This window comes from Lissotriton helveticus, chromosome 8 (assembly GCF_964261635.1).
Source record: "Lissotriton helveticus chromosome 8, aLisHel1.1, whole genome shotgun sequence".
NCBI classification, from domain to species: Eukaryota; Metazoa; Chordata; class Amphibia; order Caudata; family Salamandridae; genus Lissotriton; species Lissotriton helveticus.
Window position 1 is genome coordinate 808,322,566 of NC_136069.1, and position 19,127 is coordinate 808,341,692.

Sequence of the window (19,127 nt, forward strand, 5' to 3'; positions counted from 1 at the left end):
CCAAGGTGAAACACAAACGGAATCATCGCCATATGAATAATACAACAGTAACAGATTCATCAATTAAATTAAAAAGACCGCGTGCCAGACTCAGAGACTTTTACGTTTTTGGAGCTTCACAAAGGAAGTCTAAACAGCAACTTGAATAATATTGTGCACATTTGTTTGAAAACAAGGAAGGGGGCATTTTTCACAACTTTATCACTTTATAGGTGAAGTGATTGTTGAATTAAAGCCATTTCTCTTGTTGAAAAGCAGTACCACTACTTTTTTGCTTTATTTCCCCACTCACTGTCCTGTTTCTGTAACTTACCTTGCTGTATTCTCCTTTTTTACAGTTATGTCTTATTTTTTCAAGATTTAACATATCACTTCATAGTTCTCAATAACTGAATAACATGAGCATGTGTACAGCCAATACTGCGGTCATTGGGCAGGGAGGTCCAAAATCAAGAAGTGTATGCTTTAGCCCTTGTATAAAGTAGTGATACACAACTTTAGGGGATACACGTTAAAAATAAAGAAAGATGAAATCCATAGAGATATCTGGGCAGATGACATTTTAGTACACGTTGTAAAGTTATTTAACTTCTATCCTCAGATTAATTTAACCACAAAAGTCCACTACTCTAACATTTCAAACACTACCTTCCTTTGAGCTTTTCAGCATTTCTCAGGGTCATCAGAAAGAGGGGTAGAAATCAAAATATTCTCCAGGCCACTCTTTTTTGAAGGGCTGCACACTCGTGCTGCAAACTTTAGTGTGGATTTTAAGCAAGTGTGCCCTCTAATTAATAATGAGGCAGATACCCATAGATGGTGCCAGATGCTGAATCCGCTGTTTTTTCTCTTTCCCTCGATGATATGTTTTTTAACTTAGAAACAGGCGCCATACATAAAAAGCTTATACAATTCCTGGCCTTCTCTCCATGAATTGTCAAATGTTTTGTTACCACTGAAATTTTATCCGTAGGCTTTCCCTTGCTTCAAGCTTGACACAAATATCCAAAACAGGATAAACCTGATATATGAAACAGGAAGTATCATTCACAAAAAAGTGGAATGTCTTTGACAAAGCCCACCCTAGTGCATAGACACAATTACACATTTTTCACACTCCCCGAGAAAGGTTATGTAAGTCTTCGTCTGCTAGTGCTCTCGTTTCGACATGGTTCACAAGTGCTTAAATCACAACATGGACCAAGTTACAACTTAGAAGAAGCAAGCAATTCATGGTTGTAATCATCTAGGAATATTAGCTAAAACCTTGAATGAAACTTACCAGTGTGGCAAAGAGATGATATAAAATGAAGTAGATTGCAACTACGGGTGCCCACATGTGTCCAACAGCATTGAGAGTTTGATCCATGACATCCACCCATCCCTCCTGCGTGAGTATCTGGAACATTGACATAAATGCCTGCGGGGAGTCAAAACACAAACCTTTAAACTACAATTTGCAAATTATAAAGCTTCCATGTATAAAATGTAAAAGTAATACATTAATTATTAGCATATTAGAAAAGATTTTGGAGGTCACTCAGAGTACGTCAGAATGTTTGTGGCATTACTATCGCTTTGTAATTGCAATACTGCAACCAGAATTGTATTATCACAGAAAAGTTAAATTTAAATGGAGGATAATATGGCAAAAAGACGTTTATGTATGTTTTCCCGAATGTAGGCCCTCAATCCGAGTTGTTTTCTGTGGTGTTTGTAGACTCCTATTCGTTTGCTAAAAGCAGGTGGATATGTGGCTGTAAAATAACCGTAACGTCTGGAAAAACATATTAGAATTGGGACTATGTAACCAATTTCCCTCTGCTATTCCCCATTGCATAAGGCATATGGTAAGATAATTTGCAAGTCCGATATTACACCCACAATTGAGGGTCAACTCAATTTTCTATTTCAATTCAATAAACTTTATTCGATATAATTTAGAAATTATAGATCATCAAAGTATACATATTAGGGTAATATTGTCCTTCTTAATACAATAGACATTAGTAAGAACTAACAATTAAAATATGAAGATACAAGTTACAACCCTGACAAAAAGGGGTATAGGAATAAACTGCAGTTCAGTATCTATAGTTTGTGCAATGAGAACAATAGAGGGTCAAATAAGGTGCTACAGATTCCCAATTATCAGATCAATTAATAAATAGTTAAGAAAGTTGATTTGTGGTAAAAAATAAATAAACAACAAATAATAATAATTTGCAAGTCCGATATTACACCCACAATTGAGGGTCAACTCATAATGATGGCCTTAAAGGTGTGAAGTTATCACCAGCTTTTAGTTGGTTCTCTTGTAGCGAATTGGTATGAATGTATATTTTAAATAGAGAATACCACTTTTCTCCAAGTAGAAACTGTATACTAAATGCACGAAAATCAACTTACTGCACATTTAACATCATTCTCTTACATTTCTTGCCATCTCAAAATCACTTCCTCTGAGTTAGACATTTCTTTCAAACTAATTTAAAGCGATTTCAGTGGCAACATGCACCAGGGCCAAGTGAAGAGACACAGTGATATTGCCATATTTGCAAGCTAAAAGGGTGCCTTATATCTCTTTTGTACTAAACTATAAATATCTTTAAAATAGTTAAGTAGTTCAGAAACATATTTTCTTTTATATATGTGAAAAACAAAATGTATTGCACTTTCGGGGTTAATGGCTTTGTGAATCACAATGTATCTCTTACCTGTGACATCCATATATATTGTAAAGAATTTGTTCATGTATTCTTGTAACATATTAGATAAAATATTGTATCCTGGTGTGATTTCTTCATTATATGTCTTAAATATGCAGGCAACAACAAATCCTGAGTCCTATTTAGTGCTCTTTGACTGTATCTTACCATGTTGCTTTAAATTCCCAGCCTAGTCTTATTACCTTTCCCCTGTAGCTGGATAGTTCTCCATTCTAGAACCACTAAAGTAAAATGTTGTCCTTCCTCGATCTCTGCGCGCCTAATTAATTTAAAGATTACAAAGGATTTGGGAAGGTGGGTGTGTTTGGTGGGGTACAGCTAGCCAGATGGAGGTTAAAGGGCATGTGGAGAAGAGGCTTACGTAAATCTCAGATCACCAAACAACCCTAAGAAGAGAAACGGTGCATTATGTGAATCAGAACAAGCAGTTATTATATGGTGAGGTGAAGAGCGTCACGGTTTCTGTGATGAGTGCAGGATGAGGATCACTCCACCATTTGTAGAAAATGCCAAGAACCAAAGTCCCAAATGTAAGCTAAATAGTAAACAGTGAAAACAATAAACAGATTATATTATTTTAATCTGTTATTTCTTCTAGCTCCTTGACTGTTGTGAAGACATATTAGGCTGTCTGGTTTATAAACAGGCTTAGTAAGAATGAAGATGAACACATCCATATGGGAACTATTTGTCTAATAGACCCACAGGATTTCCTCAATCCAGTTTCAGAAGGACAACACAGGTTGTCTAGAACCAACATGAATACTGCATCAAAACCAAACAAGTCCTTCTTCCTAATAAAACCACAATTCATACATACACATATGTAGACATACACACTTGAGATCACTACGTAATTGTGCTTTTCCTTCCTTCATCTCTGCGCGCCTAATTAATTTAAAGATTACAAAGGATTTGGGAAGGTGGGTGTGTTTGGTGGGGTACAGCTAGCCAGATGGAGGTTAAAGGGCATGTGGAGAAGAGGCTTACGTAAATCTCAGATCACCAAACAACCCTAAGAAGAGAAACGGTGCATTATGTGAATCAGAACAAGCAGTTATTATATGGTGAGGTGAAGAGCATCACGGTTTCTGTGATGAGTGCAGGATGAGGATCACTCCACCATTTGTAGAAAATGCCAAGAACCAAAGTCCCAAATGTAAGCTAAATAGTAAACAGTGAAAACAATAAACAGATTATATTATTTTAATCTGTTATTTCTTCTAGCTCCTTGACTGTTGTGAAGACATATTAGGCTGTCTGGTTTATAAACAGGCTTAGTAAGAATGAAGATGAACACATCCATATGGGAACTATTTGTCTAATAGACCCACAGGATTTCCTCAATCCAGTTTCAGAAGGACAACACAAGTTGTCTAGAACCAACATAAATACTGCATCAAAACCAAACAAGTCCTTCTTCCTAATAAAACCACAATTCATACATACACATATGTAGACATACACACTTGAGATCACTACGTAATTGTGCTTTTCCTTCCTTCAAATCACAATCATGCATTTTTCACTAGTTGTTAAGAAGTAAAATTGTCATGTTTAACAGGTTAAGTCAAAAGAAAGATGTAAATGTCAAGAAGAACAGAAAAGCTGAACAGCGTGGACACAAATTTTATTTGTGAAGGAAATGTTTTTATTTCTAATGTGCAAAGCTTAAGTTTAAGTTAAACATATGCTACACTCAACGTTTGTAGGATGGTGCAATAACCTTACATCGTGCCCCTGTAACAACCTGTCCCAACAAAGTACCCTGCACTTTACCCTTTTTTGCACACTACAAGTTCCCAAGAGTTCAGTTCCTTACACCACTCTTAAAAAATATCAGACCATGTAATTTTCAGGAGGGTTTACAATTGTTATTATCCTTGTCTACTGAAGTAACCCGCATAGCTGTATTACATTTTATCAGAAGGGCACTATCAATAAGGAAACAATATGAAATGTAATCAAATTCTGGCATCTCCTTTTAGAAACTTGTTTTTTTAAACCTGTTTGGAATTCTTGATACATGTGAGCTATATGACCTTATTGCACTTTTTTATGTATCTAATTTTTATGTGTGTTTTATGAATGTTATACTTTAATGGTTAATTCTAACTTAATAAAGTTATCCTTGACTTGACTTGGCTAGTATGTAATCATACTTAAATGTCATTTGCCTGCAAAGAAACAAAAGTGCTGTTTTAAGTTAGCCTAACTGTTGATGACATGTTAACTAAAGAATAATGCATTACACTGAAAGGCTTGTGTTTTTTATATTGAATGGTTGTTTGTGCATGATGTTCTTCTTTCTATTACATATATTGTATTTTTCCGGAAGTCTTCCGTTAGATAGTAAATATATGTTTGTTTTGTATTAGATAACTGATAGTGACTTCTCACTGGGAGGAGAGGAGGCAACATTCATGAGAAACACACTTGGGACTACAAAAATACCAACAATTCAACTTTTCAAGGACTAATGACCGTACGTTCATTGTATCAATATACAATCATGGGGAGTGTGCTTATATCCAAGAGTTTGCTGATATTCCGTTGGAGGACTCAGAGGAAGACAGAAAATATTGTGGCAACATAGAATATTGTGTGTCTATATTAGTGTTTGTTCCTAGAGCAGCTAGCAGGATTCCGGACACCAGGTCCGGACTGGCTGTATCAGGCACCACGCATTTCCGTGGGGGGCTGCCAGGGTGGGGGCCGGTTTTGGGCCCCTGGTGGACCTCTTTAGTTACCAGGGGCTGTTAATATCAGCCACCTGTAACAATATTGGCAGAAACCAGCCCTAGCAAACAGCTCAGTCGAACCCTGCCCCCCTTTTCCACGGGAGCTGGCTGAGCAGTTTGCCAGGGTTGGTTTCTGTTCCCAGTCCGGCCCGGCCCTGCCTGACTCACTTCCCAATTCAGACCGGAGACTAAACTTTCAGTTTCTTAGACTTCTTTACAAGAGAGGTTATTTAGCTTATTTCCTTATGTCTGCTGATTTATGACTGTGAATTTTTTCCAGTCTGACATGCAAAGGCTTTATGCCTGTGCATTGATTCTCTCATCAGAACTCTTTATTGGGTATATGAACTGACACTTTTTTCTCGTAACTGTACCAATTTAATTTAGATTAAGGAATTTCCTTTATGGAACACGCTTGCTGCATTATAACAATAACTACTATCGTTCTGACTAATGTATTATTTGAACGCATATTAAAATACCAGTTATTGTACTGTTAATTTCTAATGCAGATGCCTAAAAGACTAATTCTACATAATAAAACTGAGATACATGAGAAATTGAAGATAAAACTTTTAAACTCACACCAATTCTCTTTATTGACTGTACTAAAAATCTTTAATGATTAATTGTTATGTAGATGATCGCTTCTTATGTCTCTTTGTCGACGATCAAAGATCCACATGACCAGTGGCAGAGATTAAGTAATGATAATACCCGATGACTGAGGTGTAGAAAACCCTGCTCCCTAAGCAGTGATTTACCAACATTCCAATTATTATATTAACAAATCCCAGTTTGTCTAGAACTTACAAAGAACGGGACACCAAAATAAAAGTAGCCCCCATTAATGAATCAGCTAGCTATAAAAGTGGCCATGCTTGCAAGCTGAGGTCGTTATTGAAACTGTAAAGATACACTATATAAGGGGCTCATTGCGATGTTAGTCGGAGTTTCCTCCGACCAACACCGTTGCAGAAACGGGATCAACCGACCTCTGGTCAGCAGTCCTGACCACCTAATTACGATGTGACTGCACATGGTGCAGTCGCATTCCCACATTTCCCTATGGGAGCATGTGTTATGGCCGTAAACTGACCATAATACAAGCTCCCATACAGAAATGGGAGATTGTGTTAATCTCTGCACCACGTGCAGGCACCTCAAGGTACCAGTCACAAGGTGGCGGATCTGCCGCCAACTGGAGCCTGCAAGGTAAAGGGGACCCTGCTAGGGGCCCCAAATCTGCTTTTCGACAGGCTTTCCATGTCAGAAAATCCGGCATGGGATGCCTGTTGGAAACTGAGCATCACAATCCCGAAGGCGGAAGCGCCTTCCTATGGGATTACAGGCCGGTCTACGACTGGCCGACAGGTTTGGAAGCCAGCCAGAATGACCGGCTGATTTCAATTCTGACCGGCTGTTTTATAATCAGCCGGTCGAATTGAAACTGACGATCTCGGTCGTAAGGCCTCTGATGGAGGCTTTACGTCAGAGACCGTAATAGGGCCCTCAGTGTTTTGCAATGTATGGAAGACTGCATGGATTTGAACTTATGTCAGGTAATGTTTGTTTTGATATCAGGTATATCAATAGTAAAGACCAGCAGACCATACAGCCCCAGATCACTGACATAATATTGATCCCATAATCCTCAAAATAAACAAATATCAGAAAGAAAATATTGAGAACAAAAATATTGACTCTGTATACCTAACTATAAAAATCACTAATTTCAAGCACACAAATATCGTTGTTAAAAGCAGCAATCTTTACATACATCAATAACAAAAATATTGGAAACACTCATTTCTTCACCTATAAATAATCATATAACAAGCAAAAAATATCAATCCCCACACAATATCGACTACAATATTATTGCCAACATAACTAATACATCCTTTAAAATAACACCAAAAAAACAATTTTAACATTAAAACAATTACTTCAAATAAACACACAACTTGCAATAAACCATCTATAATTAAATAAAAATATATTACATCAACCAAAAATTAAACATTCACCCCCAGAACATCATACACATAAAATAAATACAATAAAAACAGCAAAAGCCTTAACATGAACTATAAACATTTAAACACAAACATAAATATAAGTTAATATATAAAAATAAATAAAATCATATATAAATAAAACAGACTACATATTATACTACATAAACAAAATGTAAGTTAGCAAACCAAACAAGGACTCAACTGAACAAAAAATTCAAACTATACTAAATCAATGAAAAAATAACACCATAAGCAACTTATCCAATAAAATCAAACAATTAAACCAACAAAATAAAAGGCACACTAATTAAACCAACTAAATGCTCCAAAAATGGCAAATGCTCCAAGAGGAGGAAACTCTTCCAGAATCTCAAAATAAATGATTAAAAAAGAAATAATACATCTCAACAACTACATAATCACCTCATTAAAACATATATTTAAACTAAAAATTAACTGTTATTGAACTAAAAAATATAATTTAACAAAGAAATAGAAAACACACTCTGTAACTTTTCTCATTTTCCATAGACTACCTAAAAGAAAAAAACAACTTCCAAACCAACAAACTGGCTGAAAATATTAACTATAACAAAGCACCAAAACATATAATAAAGTATGCATAAATAAAAAATTATTATCTCTCCCAAACATCAATAAAAAATAAAACTAACTCCCTAAACCTAGAAAAAAAAATAACATTTGCAATTAATGTAACTTTTTTTCTCCATCAAGAGAAAAATAAGCACCAGCTCCATGTTAAAATGAGCTCAAAAGAGAAGCTACAGTGCAAAACATCTCAATGAAAAATACATGTAAGCAACCAAATTACAAGTAACAAAGTAATGACAAACTTGCAAAACTTCAATTGTACTATATACTTATACTATTAAACTACTTACAGATACAATGTCAGAAGCCACCAAATGTATGACTTCACAGAAAGGAAAGCAATTATTAAATCACATATGCTACACCTACAGTCAAGAAGGTGCATCAGCAGACACTTTAAACTGGAAATGTACTACTTATTATTCAAATGAATGCTCCAGGAGGGTAACTACAAAAGATTACTTTTGTAATTAATGTAAAAGAGCACACCATTCCACAAATGTGAAAACTAGAAGTTAGAAAAATCTTAGAAGATGTAACAAGGGCACCCACTAGCTCCCAGGACCCACACATAAAATACTTAAAGACATATTTGCCAAAGTCCCCATACACATAACAGGCCAACTACCACCTACACCCACTTTAAAACATTTAAAAACACCACCAGTGATACCCTACCAGCCCCTAAAACCTACCAAGACATACACATACCTGACCATTTAAAATTACACATAATGAGGAACCTTTCCTTTTACATGACAGTCTACATAATGAACAACGAATTCTAAACTCCTCTATAGCAAGCAACTTACTGAACCTTACCCAATGCCAAACCTGGATGATGATGGGATCTTTAAAATGCGTCCCAAACCATTCCCTCAGATAAACACCATACTTGGTGAACATCAACACACCAATATCCCTTCCATATATGCTTTACTACTAAACAAACACAACAGCACACTATATGAACTCCTAAACTATATAAAACTACAAACAAATAACTACTACCCCAAATAAATAATCATAGACTTTGAACAAGCAATGATTCAAACATACAGTTCCACATAATAATAAAAATACACATAACAATATAAGATCACATTCCCAACCACAAAAAAGTAATAAATACATCTTACTGTTTTGTAGCTCCAGATCTTCCTCTATCTCAATGTAACAAAAACAGCAATCCACAAAAATACAAAGAAAACACATTCAAAACGCCCCACAAAAATGTAAAAATATAAAAAAATCCAATCGAAATCCCTGGTAGCATATTCAAAATCTGTAGGCTCCATAAAAAACCCAGAAAAGGTGTTTTAAAATGAGAAATACTCCAGGAAACCAGAACAAATTAAATCTAAGAACAAACCATCCGTTTCTAATAAACGAAAACTGATTTCCTTTAAAAAAGAAATCGTAATCTTCAAACTCCCATAGAAATTATTTGTGAACAAAAACCTGTAAATGAAATGTTAAACACCCACTCACACAATACATAACAGTTCCAAATATGCACAAACATAACATTTAATCAGTTCGCTGCTTCTGTCGGCCAACGGCCGTCGCGAGCACTACCTGGCTAGTGCTGCGCATGTCATTGGCCGACACGGCCCCGCCCACTCTTTAAAACCGCTGCCCGCGATAAAGGGGTCAATCATCAATAAATGTAAAATAATTTAAACAATTATGAAAAATGTTAAAAATGTCAAACAAGGTTGTAGCCTTTTTTAAAACAATTGTAAAGTATAAATTAAATAATAGTAATAATATATACAATTATTTAATATTTACTAATGACGCATACGTTAAAATATTATTAAAACAATCTATTTAAAAAAGTATAAAAATAATTAAAATTGTCATCAATGAAAAATGATATTTGAAAATGTACATTATACAAATATATAAAATATCTGATTTATTTCAGTTTTTTACCAATTTGGGGAAGGTGGTGGACAATAAATGGGTAACATGTTTTACTCCTACTACAATCTAAACCAACATGGGAAAGGTGTTGGACACTAAACTGGTGACATTACTTTCCCACTCCAATCTGAACCAACTTGTGGAAGGTGTTGGACACTAAACAGGTGACATTATCTTTTCCTACTCCAACCTAAACCACCGTGGGGAAGATGTGGAAAACTAAAGTGGTAATATATAATGTCCCCACTGCAATCTAAACCAACTTGGGAAAGGTGTCCGGCACTAAAGGGGTAACATTTACTATTCCCAATCCAATCTAAACCAACTTGGTGAAGAGTTCGGTCACTAAAGGAGTGACATTTACTATTCCCACTCCAATCAATCAATCAATCAATCAATCAATCAATCAATCAAGCAATCATCTGTATGTGGCTGCCATGCAGCCATAAAAGTACAGAATAAGACAATAAAACATATACGTCCAAAAACAAATAAGAAAATTGATCAAACATTCAGAGTTGCAATAGTCATATAAAGCCTAAATATAGCGTCTATAAAAAAGGCCAACTAAAAGTGATATGTGCTTCAAGACACTAATACAGTGTGTTAATCTGAGCAAACACCCTTCCAAGTTAAAAACAGCAGCCGTGCGAGTTTGAAAGGAAAAACAGCAGTTTAAACAGAATACATTGATTGTCTAGAACGTACATCAGCCCTTAAAAAGAGGCTTACATAAAAACATGTTTTGTCGTCTTGCAGTTGTTTCAAAAAGAGCAATGACTGAGTACAATGCATAACATTTCTGGATTTGATAAAAGGCATTATAAATATTTTAGTATATTTCTGATTAAAACCACAGAAAAAAGTAAAATGTAGCATTGGCTGTTTAAACATTTCATTACAAGGGCACACAAGTAATTCAAGGTTGTGCTGGAAACCTGAAGGAAAGCAAAGTAAGTATTTTATCATGTCTGCTCGAAAGCAAAACAATAGAAGCATTCCGATCGTCCTCTCCCACCACACAAATAATTGCTGAGGGTATTGCCATGATTCAATAAAAGGTAAGCCGTGACGGAAGTTTTTAATATTTCCGTGCTTGGCCTTTTCTCTCGGGCGTGACGTAGCAGTAAAGATTGAACTTGCTTCTAGACAGTGTCGCACAGGTTTCGGCATTTGTAAATGCTGGGTGTACATCATTGGCAGTAAAAGATGTTTCCAAGAATGGTAACCACGGAATATCAAGACCTTTATCACTGGCTAAACAATCTTTTATTATGTCTCTTGTTAGAGACGACTCTTTGTTTTTCCAATTCAAAAGCAATAGGAAGGGAGGGCAAATTTGAGCTGGGTCACCAATATAGCTTAGCACTAACTACTTATTGCAAATGAGGTGAGAAGTGGGAAGAGGAACAGATAAGAACTTACGGCAGAAATTTGTTTTTTCAGTTTGAATCGCTGAGATGTCCATGATACCCCAAACACCTGCCCCATAGGTGGCAACCGATACATATTGCTTAGAATACATTTTTTACATGGGAGTGAATGCTCGGCCACCTGGAGAGAAAGGTAAGCTAAAAAGTTAAGCAATCGCCCTAAAGAGTTTGGTTCTCGCTCAATTTTATTTGGTATCCATGAACTATTAGAGCTAAAAACTACCACCCAAATAAGAAAATGTGTTAATGCTTACTAGACAGTTTGTTCCAACCATATTACTTGGGAGGGGTTTACTCTTCGGACCACAAGCCATGACAAAATATTTTGAGAAATTGGTCAACAAATCAGGAGAACTCATGATTTCCACAAATGATTTGACCAGTAATCTATTACCACTTGAATCTAAACCAACTTGGGGAAGGTGTTGGACGCTATTAGCGGTGACATTTACTATTTACGCTTCACACTAAACCAAGTTAAGGAAGATGTTGAACACTAAAGGAGTGACATATACTTTTCCCACTACAATCTATACTAATTTGAAGCAAGGCGTTGCACACTAAAACCTTCAAATTGTATAAATCCAGTAAAAAAAAAAACTTTCAGTTAGAATATTATAAAATGGAAATGTAAAAATACACAATTATTACTGCACATTCTCACATTTTAGTAATTAACAAAATCAACAAACATATTATATTAAAACACACTAATTTAAACAAGTATCCTTTACATAAAAATGTAACTTAAAAATTTATAAATTACATTTAAATTAATAATAAAATAAACAAGTCCGAAATAAGGACCAAGTTGGTCCCGGCCGGAAAGTTACCTTCCACTTAGAACATTTTCAAGACTGTAGTCTTCAGCAGGTCAAAGTTGCATCCTGGATCCAAAGAAGAGCTCATCGGTGACAGACTGATGAAGGACGAAGTCTCACTGAAGCCGCCAATGAAGGTGGAAAAAGCTCAAAGTGGGAAAAGTCTGTAGTTCATGCCCAGGAAATCATCAACGGCAATCGGACACTGCTATGAGATGGGCCCGGTGAAGTTTTATATCTTCGGACTTAGTCACTTTTCTGAAAGCTGTTTTTTTTATGGGGCAAGGTTGCAGATTGTAGCTGAAGATGGTTTGACATCATCAGATGCTGGTTGACATCCAGCCTGCTGAATCAGATTTTCTGCTGCGGAGAAGAATTTAGCAGAAGCTATGGCGAAATCAGGCCCATGGGTGATGCACACAAGGTGGATCAGCTTTGCTGGTTGCTCCTGGTCTTTTGTCAGTTCTGCATGGAAATTGTCTTGAAAAGGTTCTAAGTCCCAGACTTTAGGGTCAGGCAGGAGGAGTACACTCTGACACCAGCCAAGGATTCCAGCTCTTCAGGAACAACACCTGGAGTTCAGGACTCACTCCAACAGAAGCCACCATCTAGGGCAAGAGCAGGTTTAGTGGAAACTGGTCAGCTGCGCTTATGTCTTCGTAGCATAACAGAAGGTCAGCCAACATACCTTTGGGTTCCACATCTTTGTCCTGGATACAAGAGGGAGCTGGTCCAGTCCTTAGGGTTTTCCATGCAGGTGTTAACAACAGGTGCAGTCCTTCTTCTGTCTTCCACAGGTCCAGTAGTGTTCTGAACAGTACGTTCAGGGGTGCTACATTTATGTCTGGCACTAGGCTGTAGGTGGGAGTGATTCCTGGTCCCTCCCTAACCAATAAGAAAATGTTTCTAGGGGTAACTCTTCAGACTTTTGCAGTAGTTTCTCTGAGGCCTACTGCAAACAATCCCACAGTGCCCCTCTGTAACTAAAATCAAGATGGAAGAACCCATCTTCGCTTGTTCAGAACACCTGTACCCACCCTATAGGTGTGGCCAGAGAAATAAGCAAAACCTCCTCTGTGGTCAGTTAAAACTGGTTCTGGGGGCAGCTCCTCTCCCACTGGGATTGGTGTATGGCTGGCTAGAAGAACAAATGAGGGGGCAGGCAAAGGTGTTAGATACATCTGCATGTGTCAGGATAGGCTCCATTGAAGATAATTATGTTTCTGCACACTGACGAGATTGCTATCTTATCAGAGGAGCAAAACACCTCTTCACACCCACATCCTGTGTCTCAACCCTGCGAGAAAGTTCACACCTCAGCAAGAAGCTATTCAGCTTCTGGGTGACAGTCGGAAGCTCATGTAAATGCTCTTCAAAAGGCTTTAGGCAGGCAATAGGTGACGTTTTAAAAGTACATTTTTGTAAAATATTTAACACAACTTTGATTTTACCAATAAATTAGATATGTAATCAATATTTCTGTAAGTCCAAGGATGTACTTTTAAGCTGGTTCCTAAGCAGAAATAACCCTTTATAATTGTAATATTGATTGCCAATACTTTCCTATGAAACAGCTACCCTGCTACAGTGAAAATAGCTTTTAGGCCTTTGTCACCATACGGACATGTTTTAAATTAACCTTTACATTTTCACTTTTACTTTTAAATATGATTCACCATGTCTTATTGAGCATTAGTGTCTATTTAGGGCTGACTATATAATATTCTATATTCAGGTGGGTAAAGGCCTGTCACAAAGGAGTTATTTTGACAATTAGAATTTGCAGTTGAAACTGCACAGAAAGGTTACAGTAGCAGACCTGAGGTCATATTTTGCACTGATACTCTAGTAATGGCCATAATGCGTGCTGCAGTCTACTAGTGACATTTAAATTACAGGCCCTGGGTACATTGTGTAAGGAATTTGCCAATTAGGAGTACATGCACTGGGGCCTGCCTGCTTAGCAGAGTCCCAATGTACAGATTATAAAAAAACCTGCACCACTAGTCCACAAAAACGCGGGTAATCATGTAAAAAGAAGCATTTTTCTACAGGTAGCATCACAGGAAGCAACATAACAAAGTGGGGTAACAATAGCCCCTGTATTGTCCACGGTATGGGGGTCCCTGAGCTCCAGGGGTCCCCTCTCCTCCACTGAGCATGGGTGGAGGGCCCCTGGCCTGAGAGCTCCTGACTTGGGGGCCGATTAGGATGGCGGTGAATCCGCATCCTCCGGGACGGTGGAAGCCGCCGCTGCCCTGGAGGATGCGGATTCACCGCCGCGGCCACAAACATCACCCACCGCCAGATTAGGATGGCGGTGGGATTGTGGTGGGACCAGCGGCGGATGGCAGGTCCATCCGCCGCTGATCCGCAGGGTGTGGAGGGCTATTTGGTGGCGGTGTCTGCAAGACACCGTCAGCCAAATTAGGATGTGCCTTGACACATGCTTTTCCACGGCGGCTTTTCAGCCGTGGAAAAGCATGTGGTCTTTGGTGGGTGTCGGGGGTGGGGGGTGCACATGGGTGTACCTATGGTACCCCCCAGCATTTACATGCACAAAGCGGCAGGCACCGCGCGGTGCCTGCCGCTTTGTGCATGTAAATGTTAAACATGCATTTTTAACCTTGCGGCGGGTGCTGCTTCAATATCGCCTGAGTAATGTTTTAAATCATACTTAGTGTACTATATTTATGTCATGCTATATTTCTTTGCTCAACATTCTTACATATACCCCCTTCTAGTTTTACCGACTATCCATGTGCTGGGATAAAATTGCTGTTTTTACTATCATTTTTAGAATTCATAGCAGTGCAATGATTTTCAGCATTCCTCCCTTTTTCTCCGGGGTCAAATAGCACCCACTAACCCCTATGGAAAAGTCAGACCTTTGGGTATTTCATTGTATTTTGGTGCCACCACTATGTGATGCCCAAAGGCTGCTGCCATCAACTTGCCTTCTTTAAGTAGTAGCGAGGCATGACATATTGTAGATCTATCCTAACAGTGTTCAATCACATAAGTCACTTCAACAGTTAAGCCGTCATTATCAGTGGCAAAATTCCAGCTGGAGTGACAACTTTGGGTGGGATTCTGCCACCTGCAATTACAAGTGTCTCTGGGCCAGAATGATCATGTTTACAAACTCTATACATGAAAATTACAAGCCCAGAGACCCTGGATCTGTCTTCACTGCTGCAGTGGCAAGAGCTGCAGAGAGCAGCACAGCCTGATCAATGCAAGACTCTTGCAGCAGACTAGGGAAGCATAAAATGCTCCCCGCAGACCAGCTAAAACCTCTCCTAACCTCCCCTACACCCTCACCCCAGCCCCCTTGCTTACCACCGGCTATCCAACTGACACTTTCAGTCTGCTCTTAACTGGAGGAAATTGTCAACAGTGTTCTCCCTAGTATAGGGAAAGGGACTAAAATTATTCTGGCATTTCAGAAAACATTTAGCTATTTCCCATTCAGAAGACAAAGACTTGCGATTGCAGGAATTTGGTATAGGGATGCCGACTGGAATCAGCATCTCTGGTACCCTGGTATCTCTGCACTAAATTCCATCAAACTCATAATTAAAGCTTTAATAGATTTTCCTGCTGAAAAAGTACGTTGTAGCACATGTGATAAATTGTATCAGTGACTGAGTGTACGTTGGAATGGTTGTGCATAAGTAGAAGGTGAGGGTGAGGTGTGTGGGTGCTGTTATCGAATGTCGGTGGATGGTTGAAGGAGAACAGTTGGAGTAGGATGCTGGAAGAATAGACGATGACTGTGCTCTTGTGACTGGACAATATTCTGAATAAATGCTTATTTGGAAACAATCCATGTGGTGTAATCCCCTCGATGGTGGGATCCTATCATTGAGGTTTTCAAGAATGCGGTGAGAGTTCACGGAGGAAAAGTACAGAGCACCATGAGAGTGTCACTCTATCATGATAATGGAGAGGAAGATTCATGTGGTGTGAGGCCCCAGGTGGAAGTCTCAGACCATTAAATGTTTGGCACAACTTTTGGGGAAGTCAGGAAGTAGCAGGTCTAGAGAAGAGTGAGGGTGGGGACAAAGGTGGAGAGAAGGCCAATGGTGTACTTTCAGGTGGGTAAATAGTACTGACAAAAAAGAGGTAGGGAAGGTACACAGCACAAAATGTGCGTATAAAGATCAACAAAAAAGTTTAATGGGTAGGGTGCTCCCTCAGGAAACGTATCCGTCCTAGTACGTCATGCAGTAATGGCAAATTTGTGCACACATAGAATATGAATGCATGCCTGAATGGGGCACACCGTAGGTTCTTCAAAAAAGACTCATTGGAAATGAGTTTTGAAGTAGTTACATTTGTTTATTTTTCAAAAGGTAACGTTTCTTGATATTTCCATGAAGCTTTTTATTCTGAATTCATGTCATCTGATAAACATTTCCTTAATGCTCCGATGCATTTCGGGCCACCACGCCCTTTTTCTAGGAGCTCTAGAAAACCAAAAGGATATAGCAATGAGCCATATGTAATGGCAAAACATGTCACAGTATCAATAAAATAACAGTAATGAGAAAACACATTATGTTGTGACCACATGCATACGAAATGGGTACAGTCTGTGCGTTAGGTTAAACGAGTGCGTGATGAGTGGGAACCAACGAGTGCGTAGTGGATTTAAAAAAACGGCCGGTTAAACAGGCTAGTGTAGAGCACAAACTTACAAACTTGGGTCTCCACAGTTCACGGGATGGATAAACTAAAAACGAAAAGATGAAAAAGAAGTTAACAATGGGCAGTCCCCGCTAGGTGACGCCTGACAAAAGATGACGAAAAGCGGCAGTACACCGACTTACAGTATATCAGAGTGTTTCTTCATCGGTTCCGGGTTCTCTACGTACGGGTAGTATATAAGAATCACGTGACGAGGGGTTTTTAAAAAAAAAGGACCGTGTGTGGCTCAACAGCTCACGTGTGGTAAAAAAAAAACAACAAAGGACTAAAACGTAGGGGGCGGCCATGTTGGGAGTGTGAAAGTGTGGTGTAGGACATAAAGTATACACAACCAAGGTAACATGTAAATAATATAGACCACAGAAAAGGTTACACTGCATCAATGAACCACTAAACAGTGGCTTATAGTGACCATTAGATAAAACAGCTAAATTCAGTCCTGTCATTAAGCCCAAAGGGCTTCATAGCCTGAAGTCGGTAAATCCATGATATTTCACGCTGCAATAAAGTTTTGTTGTTGTCCTTTCCTTCACGTTTCTGGATGATTTCCAGAACCATATATTTCAGTTGGCTATGTTATGTTTTTGCTCCATGAAGTGTACGGCGATGTTCGATTTTTCATTTTTTGTTCGTATGTTTGATTTATGTTCATTTATACGAATTTTTATCTTCCTTTCTGTCTTCCCTATGTAGATCTTTCCACATGGGCATTTTAACAAATACATCAAATTGGATGAATCACACGTAGCATTTACCTTTAACTTGATGTTGTGACCCTTCATAGGGTGAGTGATAATGTTTCCTTTGATTACGTTGCGACAATTGTTGCAATTCATGCAGGGTCGAGTTCCTTTTGCGTCACCTGGTTCTGCTGTTTCTTTAGCTAGTATTTCTTTGATGTTGTTATTTCGCGTGTATGCGAAAATTGGAGGAGTTCCGAACAATTCTTTGAAATCAGGTTCTGACTTGAGGATCGGCCAGTGTTTTAAAATAATTTTCTTGTATGTTGAACTAAGCGTGGAGAATTTAGATACAAGAACCATCCTGTTGTTACAAGGTTTAGTTGTTCTTTTTAGTGTCTCCTCTCGAGAGATCAATGAAACCCGGGTTTCTGCTTGTTCGATGATGGTATGGGGGTAGCCCCTTTCACGAAATCTAGTTCCCATTTCTTTTATGCGTGTCTCTGTGGTGTTTTCATTGGATGTAATGCGTTTAGCTCGTAGCATTTGTGAAAAAGGCAAGTGACGCTTCAGAGAGCTCTGGTGATAGCTTGAAAAATGCAAGGTGTTATTGCGATCAGTTTGTTTTCGGTATAGATCAGTTTCAAAGCCATTAAGCTTTCTGGTAATTAGTACATCAAGGAATGTGATAGATTCTTCACTCATTTGCCATGTGAGTTGAATTCTTTCATCCAAGTGTTCAATGTAGTTAAGGATTGTTGTAAATGTTCTTTGGTGTCTTTCCAAATGAAAAACAGATCATCAATGTATCTGACAAACATGGTGATGTTGTCAGTCCAGTTGGAGTTCCCGTAGATGTGCGTGTCTTCAAATTCTTTCATATATATATTAGCGTACATCGGCGCCGCACAGTTACCCATGGACCCATGAATTTAGCTGTTTTATCTAATGGTCACTATCAGCCACTGTTTAGTGGTTCATTGATGCAGTGTAACCTTTTCTGTGGTCTATATTATTTACATGCTACCTTGGTTGTGTATACTTTATGTCCTACACCACACTTTCACACCTCCAACATGGCCGCCCCCTACGTTTTAGTCCTTAGTTTTTTTTTTTGACCCCACGTGAGCTGTTGAGCGACACACGGTCCTTTTTTTTTTCTTTTTTTTTTAAACCCCTCGTCACGTGATTCTTATACACTACCCGTACGTAGAGAACCCAGAACCGATGAAGGAACACTCTGATATACTGTAAGTCGGTTTACTGCCGCTTTTCGTCATCTTTTGTCAGGCGTCACCTAGCGGGGACTGCCCATTGTTAACTTCTTTTTCATCTTTTCGTTTTTAGTTTATCCATCCCGTGAACTGTGGAAACCCAAGTTTGTAAGTTTGTGCTCTACGCTAGCCTGTTTAACCGGCCGTTTTTTTTAATCCACTACGCACTCGTTG

General features: G+C 38.4%; 1 protein-coding gene across 1 annotated transcript in view; it reads right to left on the reverse strand.

Moving 5' to 3' along the window:
- The window catches only part of NALCN (sodium leak channel, non-selective), a 3,094,418-nt gene that overhangs the window by 1,058,280 nt on the left and 2,017,011 nt on the right, over positions 1–19,127 (reverse strand). Inside the window, exon 16 of the mRNA XM_078657626.1 lies at positions 1,283–1,420. Coding sequence (XP_078513752.1) covers positions 1,283–1,420 — 138 coding nt within the window. The remainder of the gene's footprint in view (positions 1–1,282; positions 1,421–19,127) is intronic.